The sequence below is a fragment of the Geotrypetes seraphini genome, chromosome 2, assembly GCF_902459505.1.
Source record: "Geotrypetes seraphini chromosome 2, aGeoSer1.1, whole genome shotgun sequence".
NCBI classification, from domain to species: Eukaryota; Metazoa; Chordata; class Amphibia; order Gymnophiona; family Dermophiidae; genus Geotrypetes; species Geotrypetes seraphini.
Window position 1 is genome coordinate 208,230,544 of NC_047085.1, and position 20,584 is coordinate 208,251,127.

The 20,584-nt window shown below is 43.2% G+C and overlaps 1 protein-coding gene across 1 annotated transcript in view; it reads right to left on the bottom strand.

Moving 5' to 3' along the window:
• Nucleotides 1–20,584, bottom strand: part of PRPF4B (pre-mRNA processing factor 4B) — a 194,203-nt gene that overhangs the window by 17,026 nt on the left and 156,593 nt on the right. Inside the window, 2 exon segments of the mRNA XM_033934823.1 lie at nt 10,669–10,820; nt 16,139–16,253. Coding sequence (XP_033790714.1) covers nt 10,669–10,820; nt 16,139–16,253 — 267 coding nt within the window.

A 20,584-nucleotide genomic window follows, 5' to 3' on the forward strand; every position in this document is an offset into this window, starting at 1 on the left:
GCCTCCTAGTGATCATGGATCCAGCAAATATTGGGATTTAAAGCTTTGGTCCTTCCTCTCCCTGGGAAGTTCTCATCTCTTCCACTTCCAGGGCAGCATACCAGTTCTTCAGTTCAAGGGCGGGTGGAGTCACAGAACCAATCTTTCAGGGTCCATCCAGCTGTCTTCCCTTAGCACAGCCTCTTCTTTCCCACTGCTGGAAATCTTTGACGCCTCATGAACCATTTCATCAATGTACCACTCATTCTCATGGATGCTTCTCAGTCTTCCACCTCCTCCCTCAGTTCCTTTACTTCCTTCACTAAGGATTCAAGCTGAAGACAGCTTGCACATGGAACCACTTCCTCTGCCTGGGTAACATTTTCTGTACGCACAGAGAAGCTGTAACCTGAGCAGCAGCTTTGGTGACACGATGTTTCCCAGCCATACTGTGGTTGCAGAAGTAGCGTATTTTTCCACTCCATAAGACACACTTGAACATAAGACGCACTCTAGATTCAGAGGAGGAAAACAAGAAAAAAAAACATTCTGAACCAAATTCTTTACTAATATATACCAGGCTCTGCACCTAGTCCCCCTGCACCTAGCCCCCCTCACTTCCTGCCAGGCTCTGTACCCTGTCCCCCTCCCGAATTTCAAATTTGACATATCTGACATAAAATCATTTATTCTACTTTTTGTTGTCTGGTCATTATTCAAATTATGTTGTGGTCCCAGGCTCTGGTTGTCTTTTGATAACTCGCTTGTCATGGTCTCCTTTCTTCTTCTCTTCCCTCCCTCCTTCCTGGCAGCTGAAGACAGGCACCTTCCCCAGTGGTCTGAGACAGGAAGCAGGAGAGGGCCAGAGGCCAAAGAAGGGCCCAACAGTCGAAAACAACCATCCAGGAAGAAGGCAGGCCATGAAGAAGGCAGGCCCTGATGTCAGCAACAATCCAATCATGACACTCAGGCAGGCCCCAAAGGCACCAATCAACTACACAACCAAAAACTTATAACTACAAAACGCACAAATTTCTACGCAAAAAAAAATAGACCATCCCAACACCAACACCAAGAACCTATTTAAATTAGTTAACAATCTCTACGATATACAGGCCTTTTCACGCCACACTACTGACTCCCCACCATTAGCCGAGGCGCTGGCTGAATTTTTTAAAAACAAAATCAATATCCTAAGATCCAACCTACCATTCTCTACAACCAACCACCTGAACTACCCAATTGCCCAACACATAGATGAACCCAGAGTAGACATGTACTGGAACAACTTTTCTATCCCTACCTGGAATCACTTCTGCAAATACTTCTCAAAATATGTCGATTCGTACTGCAGATTAGACAGCTGCCCATCAAACGTCATGAAAGCTGCTCCAGTCACCTTCAAAGCCACGTTACACGATTGGCTCTCCTCCCTATTAATGTTTGGTACATTTCCCGAGGAGTTAGGATACATCCTAATCACACCGATTGTAAAAAATCCCAAGGAATCTATCAAGCTGACATCTAATTACAGACCCATCGCAAACATTCCCTTTTTTGTAAAGCTTATAGAAGGCTTGGTAAACCAGGATTTAATAACACACCTGGACAAATTCAGCATACTTCACAACAACCAATCAGGTTTTCGATCCGTGTTCAGCACGGAAACGGTTATTGCTGCATTACTGGATTCCCTCCTGAATCTATTCAGCCAAGGTTCTAGTACACTAATCCTTTAGTTAGACCTAAGCAGTGCCTTCGACTTAGTTGACCACACCATCCTAATTGACTGCTTGGAGACAATTGGTCTCTCAGGCAATGTACTAAAATGGTTCCAAGGCTTCTTGACTAAACGATCATACCGAGTCTATAGCGACAATATCCAATCCTCCAGCTGGGTAAACCCATGCGGAGTCCCATAGGGTTCCCCCCTATCCCCCACTCTGTTCAACATTGGTGAATCTACTGCAAAAATTAAAAATCAAATTTTACATCTAGGCTGATGACATCATCATAGTCCTGCCCCTAACAAGCCTGACTCCTGAGACGAAGAATCATCTAGCACCAACTTTAAAACAAATCAAAACATGGATGACGGAGTTCAAACTGAAACTCAACTCTGAAAAAATCAAATTCTTCCTGGCAAGCCCAAATGACAAAATCAAAGATACTACAATAGCCCTGAACGGACAGAACTTCCCTATTGTCGATACCATAAAAATCCTGGGAGTGACACTGGACCGCTATCTCACTCTAGATATGCACTCAGAGCTACTGATCAAAAAAGGATTCTCGACACTGTGGAAACTAAGAACCATCAGAAAGTATTTCGACACAACATCATTCTGCTTACTGGTGCAATCCTCCATTTTAAACCTACTTGACTATTGTAACATCATTTATCTAGGGTCTCTCAAGAAAACCATTCAAAGACTCAGCTGTGCGATTGATTTTTGGCATAAAGAAATGGGATCACATAACCCCTACTATCAAAAACTCCACTGGCTGCCCCTGGAGGCAAGAGTATTATTCAGATTCACCTGCCTTTGTTTCAAAACCATTCTCGGTCTAGCCCCTCTATACCTGGTCTCCCACTTTAAACTAGATTGCTCTACCAGGCCTACACACAGAATACGTATGTTTAGCCACCCTACAATAAAAACCTGCCAATACAAAAGATTCCTTGACAGAACTCTTGCCTTCCAAGCAAGTCAACAGAACGACTGGCTAAGCAGCATCATCAAGCACTCCTCATCCTTCCTCAACTTCAGAAAACTAGTTAAAACCAACCTATTTAACCGATTTGTGACCAATAATTCCTAAAGCCTTTCCCTGCATCCCACTTACTTGTACTAGATGCCCCACAATGTGACCTTACTCTGCCTCCCTTCCCCCTACCAATATTCATGTACTCAAAGACTTCACTGCTTTCTCCCGCTGAATTTCCAGCCCTTCTTATTGTAAACCGCCCCTTCAATGTGACTTTACTCTGTCTCCCCTCCTCCCTACAAATATTCATGTACTCAAAGACTTCATTGTTCTTTTCGTTGAATGTCCAGCTCTTCTTATTGTAAACCGCCTCGAACTATTTTGGCGGTATATAAACAATAAATTATTATTATTATCTCCAGGGACAGCGCAGCTCTGGCAATGTAAAAGGAGCCGCATCGAAATTGGAGGCGGAGCCCAATATGGTTGTGTCATAACCACCACATCCATTCACATTCCCTCCCCCCCAGGGTCTGAAGAAGTCAGCGGAGACTGGAGGGAAACCTTTGAAGTCGGCAGAAGCGAACAGGATCGCTACACCTAGTCCTTCCGCCTCAACTACGCTGCAGAATAAAGTCCATTCAAGGAAAGAAACAGCCTTGCGATCCTCCCCCTCCTCTGCCCTGTACCAGACTCTCACAAGACTTACGTCCACCTAAACAGACTTCTCTGCTGCCTCTAAACAGCCCTGGTGCCACTGTAGCATGTTCCCTCTGCCGCGGTTTCGCCCCTTCTCTGACGTACGGGACCAAGGCAGACGGAACGTGGCAGGTCTCCGATTTTGACGCGGCGCCTTTTAACATTGGCGGAGCAGTGCTGCACCTGATGGAGGGAGGAAATGAACGGCGGGCCTGCGGGTCTAGACTTAAAAGTACCGGGGGGGGGGGGAAATTTGGTTATATTCGCTCTAGAAGACGCACCCTTATTTCCACCCACTTTTTGGGAGGAAAAAGTGCATCTTATGGAGCAAAAAATATGCTACTTACACCTGGAAGAAAAAAGAAAGAACAGAAAAATCCTACCAAAGAAATGTCCTGTTCCTGGTTGGCTGACGAGCCAAAAAAGTTCCGCCTTGGTGTGGGCGGGAGGGAATTAACCTCAAGGGTCACCTGTGGAGTCTGATCTCTGAAAGTCCTTAGAGTTCAGTCTCAAACTAAGAGGCTGAAACCAGCCAGAGATCTCTCTTCAAGGAGTGCATTTCAGTTAGGGTGAGAGGAGTCACCCCCCCATAAAATATAGCGTGCTTGGCCTGACTAAGAGTTTGCCAGGCCTCCCTCCCACTTACTATTCCTCAAACTCTCAAAAAGGTCCTAAACAGATGCACATAAGCCTTTTAGTCAACAGCTCTCTCCTCAAGCAAATATATGCAAATTCCAGCCATAACTTTTATTTTTATACCGCAATACACTGTGAAGTTTGATGCAGTTAACAGGAATTAAGTAGAAGACTGTACATGAGAGGTGAGGGAAGAAGTTCAAGTAAAGTAGGAGCATGTATGGTTTCTACTTAAATCCTGTTAACTGCATCGAACTTCACAGTGTATTGCGGTATACAAATAAAATGTTATGTTATGTCATGCTATGTTTATATAACAGGTGTTATCCAGGGACAGCTGGCAGATATTCTCACATGTGGGTGATGTCATCCACGAAGCCCGGTATGGACAGTGATAAAGTATACTGTCACTTTAACTTCTTTGGGAATCTTCAGACTGCCCGTACCATGAATGCACGAGTACCTTCCTGCACGATGTTGGCTCACAGGAGCAACAGTTCAGGAAGGGTTGTGCGAATATCTGCCTGCTGTCCTTGGATAACATCTGTTACAGATAACTAACTGCTTTATCCCACTACATATTCTCACATGTAGGACTCCCTAGTTGGCATTAGTGTTGCCCGATACAAGGGAAAAAATTTGATTCGATATGGCCTACTGAACTGATTTTTCAATTTGATTACTTTTCCTGCCGAATCAAGTGATTTTTTTAAATGGCCTGGCAGGTTTATTTTTATAGCTTTTTCACCTACCCCACTTTGCCCTCTCCAGACCCACACTAGTGCTGTGGTGTAAACAAAAAAAAACTTTTCCTCTCTCTGTTAGGTCCTAGCTTACGCTCACTAACACCAGCTCTGGCAGGATACATTACACATCTCAAATCTGACATAATGTAAATGCAAAATAGAAAATAAAATTATTTTTTCTACCTTTTGTTGTCTGGTCATCTTATTATTCAAATCACGTTGTTCCCATGCTCTGGTTTCTTCTTTCCCCGTGTTCACCATTCACCTTTCGTCTCAGTATCTTTCCTTCCACTGCCATATCCAACATTTCTGTTTTTTTCCCACTATCTACTATCTCTCTCTCGCTCACTCTCCCTGCCTTGTGCCCTGGGTCAAACCTCTCTATTCTCCTCCATGCAGCATCTCTCCCTTCCTCCTCTCCATTATCATGTGCGACATTTCTTTCTCTCTCTCCATGTCCAACATTTTTCTCCCCCTCCCCTCTACCATTTGCAAGATTTCTTCCTCTCACCCCTTTCTATCTCTTTGTTTACTCCTAGCAGAATTCTGTATGTAAAAATTCAAAATTCTGTGCAAAAAATTAGCAAATTCTGCAAGTTTATTTGTCAAAATTTAAACACTATTTTTGCTTATCATTATCCATATTCCATTTAAACAGTTAAAATAAAATGTTTTTCTTCTACCTTTATTTTCTGGGTGTTTTATTTTTCCATCATGTTAGTTCCAGTTTCTTTTTTCTGCTTTCCTGTCGTCTGCTAATTCTCCTTCAAGTGGCTGCTATCCTTTTGATCATTCCTTTTTAGCTCTATTCTGCCCCTTTCTTACCCTTCTCTTTTCCACTTTTCAGTTACCAATCAAATTTCCTTCTCTCCCATTCCCCATCTCATTCCTTCCTCATATCTCCATTCCCTTTCATCTTCAAAGTACCTCAATTACCATATTTTTACCTTCTGTTATATCTATCCTCTTGTCTGTTTCTCTGCCACCCTCTCAGGGTTCTACCATTCTCAGCATCTTCCTTCCTCCATCCTTACAGTCCATTATCTCCTCCCCACTCTCATAGTCTGACATCTCCCTCTCTCTTCCCTAATGCACTCTCCCACTCTCTTCCCTCACTCTCATTTCCAGGCATCTCTCCATTCTGCTCCTGAATCTAACATTTCTCTCCTTCTCCCCTTCCATCTCCTGCGTCTCTCTCTCCCTCTTATCTACCCATATGCCCAACACCTCTTTCCCTTCCTTGTGTCCTATGTCAATTCTCTATATCCCCCCTCCATGTACCATCTCTCCCTTCCTCCCCTCCATTAAGTGCAATTCCATCCTCTCCCCTCACCATGCATATCTCCCTCTCCTCCCCCTGTGCCACCAAGTCAAGACGATTTGATGCAGTATAGTTGAACTGAGTGACCACTTGTGAGGTTGAAAGAATCTGCTTAATTTGTCTGCTAGAGCATTCTGTTTGCCTGCTAGATGCACTGCCTTGAGAAAGATGTTGCGTATAATCACCCAAGACCAGATCCGTATTGCCTCCTGGCATAGTACATGGTTACATGATTGTCTGTTCTGACTATTAATTGATTCAGGAGGCGATCTTGAAAAGTGTGAACAGCACTGTGAATAGCACGGAGCTCCAGAAGATTGATGTGAAGGGATCTTTCTTGAGGACTCCAAGAATCCTGTGTGAAGGCCATCTAGGTGAGCTCCACATGCATACATGGATACATCTGTTGAATTTTCTGATGTGGAGGAACATGGAATAGGAGGCCTCTGGACAGGTTGGTAGGTTGTAGCCACCACTGAAGAGATTGATGAAGTAGGAAAGTGACCTGAAGATGTTTTGTGAGTGAGTTCGTAGCCTGTGACCACAATGGCTAATTGTGTCTCCAGGGGCTTCAGAGCAGCTCTGATACGTAGTCGTTTGAAGGGGGTTACATGGCTTTAATATCGAAGGGAAAAACGCCAATACAAGAATGAAGGAATCACTTTTTTCACCAAGGGTCGAGTAAAACTGTGATCGAATGTCCCCAGCCAGAAACAGGCTCGCCAAAGGCTCGAAAACAAAGAGGCCCTAGGGCATTGGGATGAGAGAGGAGTAGAGGGGGCAAAACCGCCACTGTGTATGCGTCGAGGGAATCCCCCCCAACCCGGAGTGGACACAGAACCTCCTGCCACCAGTACATAAGCTTTACAAAGTGCCATTAAAAAGTCAGGGGGAAAACCCCTGGCGTCCCCCAAGGGACTCCCTGCCACAACAGGGGACCCTGCCATACCTTGCCCCTGTATTTCCAGAACAGGGAGAAGGTCACCTGAGGTCACTGAAGTGAAGGAGGAGGTTCCCGCCGAAATTGGACCTGAAACCGCCAAAATCGGAGCTCCTGTGGCCTGTTGCATCTGAAAAGCCTGGGACTTTACTGACACTGAAGCCGAGGAACAGGCCAACGTGACAAGGGAATCCCCAGCCATTCCAGCGGCAAGGGAATCCTTTTCTCCCTGACCGTCGTCGGCTGGGGAACCCTACGCGTGGGTGTTGGGGGTCGCGAGGTACCTTCGACAGGGTGCCCCGGCTGCCAGCATCCACTGCCAACGAGGCTTCCCCAACACTCCAGCCTGCACAACGCTTGCACAAACTGGCTGCGAGTATCTCACGTCTGGAGCACAATTAGCACTTTTTCCTTTTAAAAGTGCTCATCGTGTGAAAGTGCCCTAGCTGCAAAGAAAGTGCCGGTTAGATGAGAAAAAAACAGATAAAAGGCAGTTATAAAGACAAATGAGCCCTTTAGACCGGCACACCTCAGGATTTATTTATTTATTTTTTACTTACAGAACAGACTCCACGGCTCTCAAACTGGAGGGCTGACCAACCAGGGGCAAGGCCGCCGGCTGAGGCCCCTCTACAAAAATATAGGGAGGTGGAGGAAGGTGGGGGGAGGGACCCAGCACGAGACCCTCCGGGTTTAACACCCTCGAGATTGGAAGGATCCCCAAACAGGACCCGCTCAAGCTCTATCCGGCACAAAAGGGGAACCAGGAGTCCAAAAATCCAACAGGGCTAAGAGGGGAGCCGAAATTAGCCTACCACTCTGCTACTGGAGACGGAGGAAGACTGGATTAGTAGAGGGGAATGCTATACTGATATACAAGTTTGATCTCAGTCTCCACCTGCTGGTAGCAGTGAGGTATAATACCCATCCATAAGGAACTATACCGGTCTATCAAGCAACACAGAAATAGTGTTTGTCATATCTATTTACAAGTTGCGCAGCAGTAGGCATAGATAATTTGCAAACTTTAAAATCAGCCTGCTCTGAATTTAAGGAAACCTGGTCTACTGCAGCCTGTATCGCAATCTCTCTATCCAGATGCTCTGTCTTCCCTTTTATGATATCTTTTAAAGATATCTTGTCCCAAACCATGTTCTTTTGAGTGACTGCCGGCCTTCCCCCAGTTTCTCTAATTTCATTTTAATATATATTTTATTGATTTTAAACAGTACAAAGATCACCCATTAGCTTCCCCTCCTCCAACAAAATACAACAAATGGCAAACTGGGAGTTCAAGGTTAAACTGAAAATTCTACAACATGTAAATTACAATAGTTATCCAAAAAAGTCCAAGCCCTCTGAAAACATTGAACATTACTCCATCTTATGAAAGCTAGCTCCTATTTATGAATTAAACAAATACCGGATCACCATGCTGAAAGAGTGCAGTGCTATTTTTCCACTCTGATAAAACCTGTTGGATAGCTACACTCATTTAGCCTTATATTTTTGAACTAAATGCGGTACAGCAGCTGAGTGCAAAATAACAATTTTATACATTAATACAGCATGAAATCCAAATATATCTTGAATTCGTTGCCAAATTGCATCCCAAAATGACTCAATGACAATGCATTCAAATAGCATATGAGAAAAAGTACCTACACCTGATTTACAAGTCTAGCATAAACTAGAACCTTGTGCAGACATTCTAAAGACCCTGTAAGGTGTCCAATATGCCCTGTACGCTACATAGAATAATGACTGGGTTATAGAATCAGATAAAACAGGTCTGCAGACTATACTTCCCAAAATTTTCCAAACATCAACAGGTTCTAGTTTAAAAGCTGCTCTATCTCCTTTTTAAATGTTGACGCTAGCAGCCTGGTCCCACCCTGGTTAAGGGGGAGCCCATCTTTGCAGAATAGGCTCCCCCTTCCCCAGCATGTCACCCAGTTCCTAACAAATCTAAAACCCTCCTCCTTGTACCATTGCCTCATTCATGCATTGAGACTCTGCAGCTTTGCCTGTCTTATGTGACCTGCGCTTAGAACAGGGAGCACTTCTGAAAATGCTACCCTGGAGGTTCTGGATTTCAACTTCCTACCTAAGAGCCTAAATTTGGCTTCCAAAACCTCCCTACCGCATTTCTTTATGTCATTGGTACACATATGTTCCAAGACAGCAGGTTCCAACCCCAGCACTGTCTAAAATCTTATTGAGGTGATGCAGGCAGGCAAGTAACCAAGCAATCCTTACATCCACCAGCCACCCACCTATCTGCATGCTTAATGATTGAATTTCCCACTATAACGGCTATCCTAACCTTTCCCTCTTGGGCAGAAGCTCCTGGAGAAACATCCATGGTGAAAGAGGACATTGCCTCCCCTGTTGGACAGGTCCTGGCTACAGGATTGCCTCTTACTTCACCAGGGTAATGACCTCCTTTAAGAAGACCTCCCTCCTCCAAGGCAGCACAGAGGCTGCCAGACTGGAGATGTGACTTTTCTACAATGTCCCTGTAGGTCTCCTCTATGTACCTCTCTGTCTCCCTTAGCTCCTCCAAGTCTGCTACTTTAGTCTCAAGAGATCAGGCCTGTTTCCTGAGTGCTACAACCTTTTTACACCAAGCACAAACATAAGACCTCTCACCAACTAAGTGATAATCAAACATGTGACAGTGCAAAAGACTGGATAACCCCCATCTTGCTGCTAGACTGCTGCTTGCATCTTAATATTGGTGATTTTTTTTTTAAGTTGTTACGGGAGATCTGCTAGTTATATGTTAGGTTATGGTAATGTTTCATTTTTATTATTATTTTGCAATGTTGTAATTGGTAGGTTACCCTCTAAGGATTTCTCAGACATTTTTAAAGAGTTAATAGGTAATTATGTTTGTTGCCTTCTAATTGGTTAAAGGAATTTTAAATCAGAGATCAGGCAAGGGGTGGGTGGGGAGGAGTTAAACACTTTTTCTGCTAACATAAAAAGAATATTCTCTCCCTTTGGACTCATTCATTCTAAACTGAGAAATTGTTTGAGACACGATAAAGCAGGAAATCTTGTTTTTTCTTTTCCAGATTATGAACAAACAAAATGAAGAAGATGAGTGAGTTACAGAAGACAGTATTTTAAGTGTATCATGTGTGAACCTGGCTGATAGTCTTTTTTTAAAGATATTTTGTTTAACCATCAGTTTACGTGGATATTTATAAGCAAATACATAGGCTAGAATGTTATTATTTTGGTTAAATAAAACTATTTAAATTATTAAGCTAATGATTATTTTTCTCAGTGCAATAAAATATAGCAGAAATGTTGTCCAAATATGATTAACCTATTAAACTAGAGACAGTTTACCTCAAAATAATCTCAATTATTTATTTATGTATTTCTAATAGTATAACCAAATCAGTAATTTTTTTGATATAACTATAAAACTAATATGAAGTTATTTTTCAAAAACATAAAGTCTTAACTGGTTGTAAATATTAAGATAATACCAGCAAGAATGAGTCTTTCTGTAAAAAAAAGAACATCCCATGCTTGCTTTAAATCAAGTCTTTCTGACTAGTGATTTAAATTGATTTAAATCAAATCCACCCTGAACATATCTTTTAATTATATGTTTTTCTTACCTTATTGGGCATCTTTCCTTTCAGGTCCATAGCAAGTTTCAACATGTGGTTATTAGTTTTACCAGGGAATAATATTTTTCCATTATAAAGTTCATAGAGAGTACAGCCTACAGACCACATATCTATGCCATAATCATAAGGTTTTCCTATAACTGAAACAGATTTACATAAATATAATCAGATTTGTCATCAAAACACAAAATAACCAGAGTTGCATTATGGCTAGACATCAAATCACATGAAACAGGTAGCACCACAATTTCTACATTAATTTCCATTTATACAAAGAGAATCACTGGGCGGCAGAGTTGACAGCATGACCACAATATGTCACAGAGTATGCTTTATAGTTGAGATAGAGAGCTGAGCCTCAGAGAAGCCAGGGGTTCAAATCCTTGTGGACTTGGACTCACTGTCTCAGGTACAAACTTAAACTGTAAGCCCTAAGAAAACAGGGAAAAACCTGATGTACCTGAGCCAAATCTAGTTTTTATAACACTATTAATGAAAGCTTTGAGGGCAAAAGAAAAACATAATGAGACCATTATGAAGTGGTCTCTCAGGATTCTACTAAGGTGCGTGCAAACTAGCGCTGCACAAAAAATACTAACGCGAGCTCTATGGAGGCATTAGCGTTCAACGTGTGCGATATTGTAGCGTGCACTAAAACACTTAGCGAGCCTTTGTAAAAGGAGCTCCTAAGTCTGTTTGGAACAAAATTTGAAATCTGATACAAAATATTTTGCTGTTTTTCCCCAAATGATGGTAAACTAAACTAAACTAAAGCTTAACTTTGTATACCAAGTCATCATGTGGTGAGGAAATTCACTGATGTCACCAAAGAAACTCGAAAAGGAAAAATCAAATTTTGCTTCTTAGATTGGCAATGCTCAACATGTGGGCAATCTTTTGCTTAAAATTCCCTTGTAAATACTTTTTTAAAAAAAATATAGTGGAGTAGAGGATATTTTCTTTGTGCTTAATCAATTAAACCATTTCTAAATAATAAGAATTTGGTAGGAATTGCGTTTTTTGTCTACTGACTATGATTAGCTGGGTTATTTGGGTACAACTCGCAATAATTTTGTTCACTGTTGATTGTTTTTCTTTTTTGGCCCCCTTTATTTTGAGGATTTCACTCAATTGAGGTTGCTCTTTTTTCTTCTTTTTTTCCTTATCTTTTTCTGTATCCCAGTTGTATTTTATACAAATGTTTACTTATTTGCTGAACTTGAGAATTCATAACTAATAAATTAAAGGAAACACATACAGATGATGTGAATATATTGGTGATGTAAATACTTTCAACAATGCCTATAATAGAAAATAAACTATGAAAGAAATATACTAAATTTAATTTTAAGGTCGTTTTTTAAGTCAACTGGAATGACCTCTAAAATGCTAATTAGGTAAAGGAAAATTCTGCAGTCTATGGCTTTATGGTTGTGTGCTATAAAAGTGCAACTGAATGCACTAGCATCAAGACTTATTAAGGCTTCATGATCAGACAAAACAGATACACTTTAGCCAAGTACAAATCTAAACCAGGAATATGAAGTCAACTCTAAATGAAAAGCAAATAATATAAAGTGAACATATTTTTAATAGTTTAAAAACATTTGCTCTTCGGTTGCCTGGTGGTTCATTAACTAGTAGAGGTGTAGCCAGACATCCAATTTTGGGTGAGCCTGAGACCAAGGTGGGTAGGTGGGTACAAGATTTTCTCTGCTATGCCCTACCCACACCTTAAAATAGAAATATTTTAGCTACTGAGGAACCCCAAGATCTGTCAGCTGAAGACTTTGTCTGGCCAGAAATCCCTTTTACCAAGCTTGGCAGGCGGCAGCAGCAGTATCCTATGCCACTGATGCCAGTACCTCACCATACTTAGTTGTTGGTGGTTCAAGGATGCTGTTGCCCACCGCAGAGCTTGGTAGAAGGGAGTTTTGGCCAACTCTGGAGGAAGTCATCAGCTGGGGATTGTCCACCAGCTATATAGCAAGGGTCAAACCAGTGTTAGGGCTCAGATCAGAAAATAAAGAGCCCCCCTCCCTGATCCCCTCTCCTCCCTACTTACCCTCCAATTTTCCTACCTGCCATTACCATTACACTGATGGAACCTCACCAAATACAGAACAAGGGAGCACAACTTAGAAATAAAAATATTTAAAGAAAAATGAACTGAGGATACCAAGAAGTGAAACTTAGCAGGTACTGCAATGTGAGAAATAAGAACAGAAATGCATATCTTTTCTACTGAACACAATATGCAAATTTCCTAAAGCTAACATATAAAATTTAAAACATTCATAATAAAATGCTTTCTTTCTCCAATTTAGTTCCAGTTCTCATTTTGGTTTCCTGTCATCTGTTAATTCTCTTTGAAACAACTGCTGTCATTTGTCTTTTCTCCTCTCACCTCTCTACTTACCTCTGAAATACTGATTGCTCCTTTTAGCTCTTTCCTCTTTTCTGCCTGTCAACTCACCCTTCTCCTCCTTTTTACTTTTCAGCTAACTATAAAATTTCCATCTTCTTCTCTCACCCACTAACTCACCCACTTCCCATCTCCCTACTTCCCCAGCACTCTATTCTCTTTCATCTTTAATCTACTTTCCATTACCATATATCTACCCTCTGTAATCACTATCCTCTCATTCATTTCCTTGCCACCCTCTCCTGGCCTCTCCCACATAGTTCCACCATTCCCAGTTCTTCTTCCATCCAACTTTCTGGCCAAGCATTTGCTCCCTCTTTTTCCTCTCCCCATCCTTATAGTCTCATCTCCCCATCTCTTCTTCCCTCTTGCCCTCTCCCCCATGGTCCAGCATTCTTCCTCTCTTCCCTCATTCATAAATCTCTCCATCATTCCCTTCTGTTTCTGGATCCAACATTGCTCTCTTTCTCCTCCCTCCACCTTCTATATATCTGTCCTTCCCTCTCATCTACCCCAATATTCAATAATCTCTCTCTCTCTTGTACCCTGGGTCCAACATCTCTCTTCCCACTCCATCTACGCAACATTATTCCCTTCCTCCCCTCCACCATCATGTCCAATATTTCTCCCCCTATCCCCAATGTATCATATCTCCCTCTACTCCAGCACCATATTCAACATTTTCTCCCTCTCTTGACCTACCCCCACCCCTATCCACAAGATTTATCCTTTTCCCACTTCTCTCCACCCCTTTGTTGCCTTTCTCTCTTCCTCTCCAGCCCCTTCCACCCCATGTCCAGGAATTCTCTCTCTCTTCCCCCCCCCCCCCCACTCAGCATCTCCCTTTCATCTCCTCATCCTACTTCACCCATAACTCTCCTCTTGCCAGCATGAAAGGAACAGGCTGGGCTGTCGCGGCTCTGCCTGCATTGTTCTCTTCATGAGTCAGCAACAGTGATTTCCAAAAGCTGCATGCCGCTAAATCGGAAGCCTTCCCTCTTCTGTGTCCTGCCCACTGTGTTGCAATTTTATACTTTTCAACCTGGGCAAGATGTGGCAGAGGGGAGGCTTTCAGGTTAGCAGTAGGCAGTCTGTGGAAATCTGCCACTAACTCATGAAGAAAGTGACACAGTCAGAACCACAGAAGCCCAGCATGTTCCCTCCATGCCGGTGCTGGGTAAAGGTGCACTGCTGCTGGGCGGGCCTGAGTCCAAACTGGGTGGGCCCAGGCATACTCAGGCCCATCCATGGCTACACCTCACCTAGTGGGAGAACTTAAGATTCATTACCACCTGGCTCAGCTTGGATACAGTTCTGCTGTGTGGTGCCTGAAGATTTACCCCAATGACTGGGTGAAGAGTCAGGAGGCAATATAAAAAGTTTACATCCCCACAAAATAAATCCGGGCCCTCCTGTAAGCTCAAAGGAATAGGAAGGAGCTGCTAGGACAAAAAAGCGGTTCCTTACCTGTAGCATGTGATCTTTTAGGACATCAGGCCAAATATTCTCACAGCTAGGTGATATCATCTGACAGAGCTAAGTGTAGACACTTGCTAGCAAGATGCTTTTAAAAATTTCTAGCATCGCTGCGCTCCCTCCATTTATTCCGCAAGCAACTGAAAACTTGGCTCTTCTCTAACATGTAATTCTATTTTCCCCTTTACTCTTCCACTCTATTTATAAGTTCATATAAACCTTTTCCTGTCCCTTCTTATATTTAAGTTCTTGTAAACCGTGCCGAGTTCTACTTCCGTAGATAGGATGCGGTATATAAACTTAAGGTTTAGTTTAGTTTACTTCTGCGGAAGTGCTTTACTGCCCAACACATGAGCAGAGATCCCTCAGTCTTATATAATAGCTCAAAGTAAACAACTGCAAGAGAAGTTGGGAGGATATGAAAAAATATTTGGCCTGCTGTTCTCAAAGAACACCTGCTACTGGTAAAGAACTGTTTTCTCTGAGGATAAGCAGGCCTTCATATTCTCATAGCTACCAGGCTCACCGAAAACACCACCACCAGGATAAAAGGGATTCTAAATGTTGAGGCCTTGAAGCTAAATAACCTGAAACTAATTGTGAAGGTGCAGCCTGGAACAGAATAAAACTGCGCCTAGTGGGGTGGAGTTGGATTCTAGAACCCAAACAAATTCTGCAGGACTATCTGACTGAACTGGCTATCACATGGGGAGTTCTTCTCAAAGCAGTAGCAAGATGAGAATGTGTAGACAGATGACCATATTACAGCTTTGCTAATCTCCTCTATGGAGGCTGATCTCAAGTGGGCTATGGATATGCCATGGCTCTGACATTATGAACCTTGACATAAGCCTCTGGAGTCAGCCCAGCCTGGGCATAAGTAATGGAGATGTAATCTGTTAGCCAATTAGAAATTGTGTATTTGCCAATGCCTACCCAACATCCGGTTAGGGTCAAAAGAAAGAAAACGCTTGGACTTATAGGTTTTAGTCTGCTCCAGAGAGAAGGTAAGGCTTGCTTACAGTCTAAATCAGTGTCTCACAAACTTTCCAGCCGGTGGCACACTAAATCTAGTGCCCCAGCATGAAGGCACCTGGAAGCGTGCGGACACCCATCAGACTGCGACCCGCTTCGGTGGAAGGATCCAGGAGGTGCGGGGAGAGGAGAGACGCCAGCCAAAAAGAGACACATCTGCGCCGGTTGACTTACTACAGGACGTGCCTCTCACCGCGAGAGGAATGTCCTGTAGGCAGTCAGCTGGCGTGGATGACTCTCCTCCTCACCAGTGTGTCACAGCACACCTGACAGCACACCTGAAATCTCAGGAGGCACACAGTTTGCGATACACTGGTCTAAATTATGCAATATGCTTTCACCAGGAGGAGTAGGTGTCTTTGAAAAAAATAAACAATCGTTGGCAGAACAATTGACTTTAACTATTTTTTCTGAGGCCCTCCAAGTACCTACAAATCCAAAATGTGGCCCTGAAAAGGGTTTGAGTTTGAGACCACTGGTCTATACCATCTTAACGATTACATAGAAAAAAAACCCACTCACTGATTTCAGGAGCTCGATAAAATCTACTGACAAGATAAGGTGTAATGTCGTTATCTGCAACATGTGAAGCTGATCCAAAATCACAAAGTTTTAGAATTGTTTTGGATTCATTTACCTGAAAAAGAATATTAAAGATTTAAAAACCATGGAAGAGACACTTTGACAAAGTTTAAACTTCAACAGACAAAATATTAGCAAAATAATTAAAAAATAATTTTCTAACCATATTTCTTTTACAGGAGTGGATGTATGCATTTTCCCAGTATACATATGCACTATTTGATACTCTGCTACCTTTTCTTGGCATGTTCCTGCTGTTTTCATATTCACAATCGAGTCACATTATTATGAACACCTGCTAATAACCACCTCTGGCAGCACGGACGGCAGCCAGACGCCATAGGAGTGGCTCAATAAGATGCTGGATGGTTCCTAGAGGTATCTGGAGCCATGCAGACTGCAGTGCATCCGACAGTTGCAGATGGGTGCATGGTGGTGGATCCAGTCATCGAACATGTTGATCGAGGTGGTCCCAAATGTACTTGATTGGGTTAAGGTCTAGGGAAATCAAATATCAGGGAAGTAGCTGAAAGTCTTGGTTGTAATCTGCACAGAATTCTGGCAGTATGATATGTCACAGTGTCCTGTTCTTATATCCCATTGGCCATAGGGAAGACCATCAACATGTATGGAAAGGATGGAGAGATACCCATATTGGTTGAGAGTGCCCTCCAGAGGTATCAAGGGACCCAGATCTTACCAAGAAAAGATTTCCCAGATCTTAACGCTGCCGCCAACAACTTGTGTATGTCCAACAATGATTGCTGGGTATTTGTTCTCGGCGGTTTGATGGAGCTTAAAACATTACTCATCAGAGAAGGCAACCACTCGGTACAAGTCCACTTTCTGTATTCCTGTGCAAATTGCAGTCGTTTTTTGCAATGAACACTTGAGATCATAGGTGCAGTCACCAGCTGTCTGCTCTCAAGCCCCATTCACAACCAGGTTCGCTGTACAGTCATTTTGGATATGCATCTGAAAGCCTCCTGGTTCGTTTGGAGGGTGAGTTGCTTCACAGTAATGTGTCGATCAGCCAGCACCAATCTGTGCAGCAGACGCTTATTTTTCATACCAATGACATGTGCTGCCCCAATTACCACACTGGGTTGTCGAAAAGGTTCTATTTGTCCACTCACGTTATACTTTAACCACAGCAGCCCGTGAACAGTTCACAAACTCCACCTTTTCCAATGTGCTGCTGCTTTTGGCCCAGTAGCCAATGATCAATCCTTTTTCAATGCCCGATAAATTTTCCCCATGACGGCCATGGTTGCTATATTTTCAACTTACTGACATTCCACTTTATATACCCTTGAAGTCTGCACATGACATGTGCATTTGTTCATTGGGTGTGCATCCCTGATATCAGAGGTAGGTGGTGGTCATAATAATGTGACTCGACTGTATAATAAAATTCAACTGACCCTGAAGACACAAATGCCTAGACTATCCAAAAAAGCTATATATTCATCTACTGCAATATTTTGCTATAAAAAGTCAGCCAAAGTACTGTACAGGCAGTCCCCGGGTTAAGAACAGGTTCCGGTTTTTTAAGCCGTTCTTAAGTTGAATTTGTATGTAACTCGGATTCTGTACAGTACCCAGTCTATAAAAACATTAAAGAACATTAAAAATTAAAGAAACGGTCCTCAAAATAAAGTACTGTAGTTTAAATAGAAAGAAAAGATAGATTTACACTTACTTTCACTCTTCATCCGTCCCATTGTCCCTCTACACCACTACATCCAACATTTCTCCCTCTCATCTCTGTCTTCTCAATGCATCTGTACCTCACTACAACATTCAATATTTCTCTTTCCCTCCCTATGCACAACAATTCTCCTTTCTTCATTTTCCCATGTGCACCATCTATCTCTCCCTCTCACTCAGACTCCCCTATGCTCAATATTTCTCCTTTTCTATTCCCTTTCCCACCTCAGTCCCTCCATTCATACATCCTATGTCCCAAGTTCATGCTCCCCTCCATTGTATTCCAAGTTCATGTCCCCTCCCTCCCTCCTTCCATCCTTTATCTGAAGTTTTCTCCCTTCCCAATGCACCCCTCTTCCTCCCTTCCTTGTCCCAACGCGCCCCTTGTCCGCCTTCTCACTTGACCCCTCCCATGGGTGTTACCTCCTCCCCGCCATACTTCTCTTAAAGTCACGGCCGAAGTTCTCACACGTGACCAGCTGCTTATTTGGAAGCCTTCCCTTCCTGTCCCAATGTGCCCCTCTTCCTCCCTTCTGTGTCCCAACATGCCCCTCATCCTCCTTCTCACTTGCCTCCCTCATGTGGGTGTTACCTCCTCTAATCAGCAACCTCCTCTCTGCCATACTTCTCAAAGCTGCGAACGCAGGTCCTGCATATGGCCCGCAACTGACCTGGAAACCTTCCCAGCAAAGAGAAAAGGCTTCCAGGTCAGCTGCAGGCCGTGTGCGGGACCCATAACAGCAGCTTTGCGAAGAGAAGTAAGCAGGGAGGAGGGAGCCAGCCAGAGGAGGTAACACCCCCAGAAGGGAAGCAAGTGAGGTGGATGAAAGGTGCATTGGGACATGGAAGAGAGGAAGAAGGAAGCACTGGGACAGGAAGGGAAGGCTTCAGAGTCAGCTGCGGGCCAAGTGTAGAAAAAGTGATCGCGACTTTGACAAGAGAAGTGCATTTGGAGGAGGGAGCTGGCCACCATTAAGTAACACCCACAGGAGAGAGGCAAGTGAGAAGGAGGACGAGAGGCGCGTTGGGACACAGAAGAGAAGAAGAGGGGCACGTTGGGACAGGAAGGGAGGAAGAGGGTCGCATTGGCAAATGAAGGAAGAAGCAGGACCCAAGTTCATATGTACGAGTCCGATGTTAAGTCGGGCGTTCTTAAACCATGGATGGCCTGTATATCATTTTGTGCAATTAATTTTAATGCTCGAAAACGGATATTATGTTAATCAGGTTTTCTATTCTGCCTTTACCTATTCAGTGCAAGGTCGAAATTCATCACAAGAGATTGGGGCAGTTACCCAGGAAGTTAAAATGGACAGTTTGACACAGACATTCAGTAGACTTGCTAGTACAGATAGATCAGTACAGTTACTAATACAGTTAGGTCACAGCTATAAATACATAGTTACAAGGATATACGAGGAGAAAAGCCATTGAAGAATTTAAACTCTTCTCTTTCACACACAATGAATGGGAAACATTTTTCAAACAGACTTACAACCATGTTAAAAAAATAAAAATTGCCATACTGGGACAGACTGAAGGTCCATCAAGCCCAGTATCCTTTTTCCAACAGTGGCCAACCCAGATCCCAAGTACCTAGCTACATTCCAAATAGTAAAACAGATTTTATGCTGCAAGTATAAGATGCTTGCATATTTCACTTAGCCTTACAAGAAGCCCAATATCCTGATTTATTTAGATTCAGAAGGGAGCATATAGGTAAAAATATAGACAGAAAGAGGAAATCTTAACACAATGTTTTCCAATTCAGTCAGTCAGTTTTAAGTTAGTTCAGATAGGCACTATGGGTCGTATTCTATAAACAGCGCCCTAATTGCGGCCACTTAGTGACACCTACATTCGGGATCCGTGCCAAGTTTTTATTTTTAAATTCAGTTTTCAGCCAATTATAAAAAATATTAATTAAACAATTTAAGCGTTTGGTGCCGAACTCTTAGGACGCCTAGCGATGCCTAAGTGGAAGTGCTCTTCCACTCCTAAGGATGCCCTACGATGCCTTGTTAGCATGGTTATGGACACCGAATAGGCATGGTTGAGTTAGGCGTCATTATGCATTTGATATAGGTGCCGCCAAATTAAGCAAATGAAAAGCAGGCTTAATGGAGTGGCACCTGCTCTTATGTCTAGGATTCCTAGCCACACCTAAGTTTGCTTAGGAACCGCTAGGCATGATTCTATAAAAGGCACCTAGTGGTTGATTGACAACTGCGCCGAACGGTGCCATTTATAGAATCCATCCCTAATCTCAGTGCAAGTCTTCATAATTGAACACCGCTGACAAATGCAATATGGATGTTGCAACATCTTATGGAAATACAGTACCGTATTTTCACGCATATAACGCGCGCGTTATACGTGTTTTTACAAACCGTGCATACCCTTGCGCGGTATACGCGTGAGCGCGTTGTACAAATTTTTTTTTACATAGTTCCCCCCCCCCCGACGTCCGATTCACCCCTCGCAGGACCGCTCGCACGCACCCGCACCCCCACCCCGAAGGACCGCCAACTCCCCGATCAGGGCAAGAGGGAGCTCAAGCCCTCTTGCCCTAGCCAACCGTGGCACCCCCGACACGATCGAGGCAAGAGGGAGCTCAAGCCCTCTTGCCCCTCCGACTCCCCGACACGATCGGGGCAAAAAGGAGCCCAAGCCCTC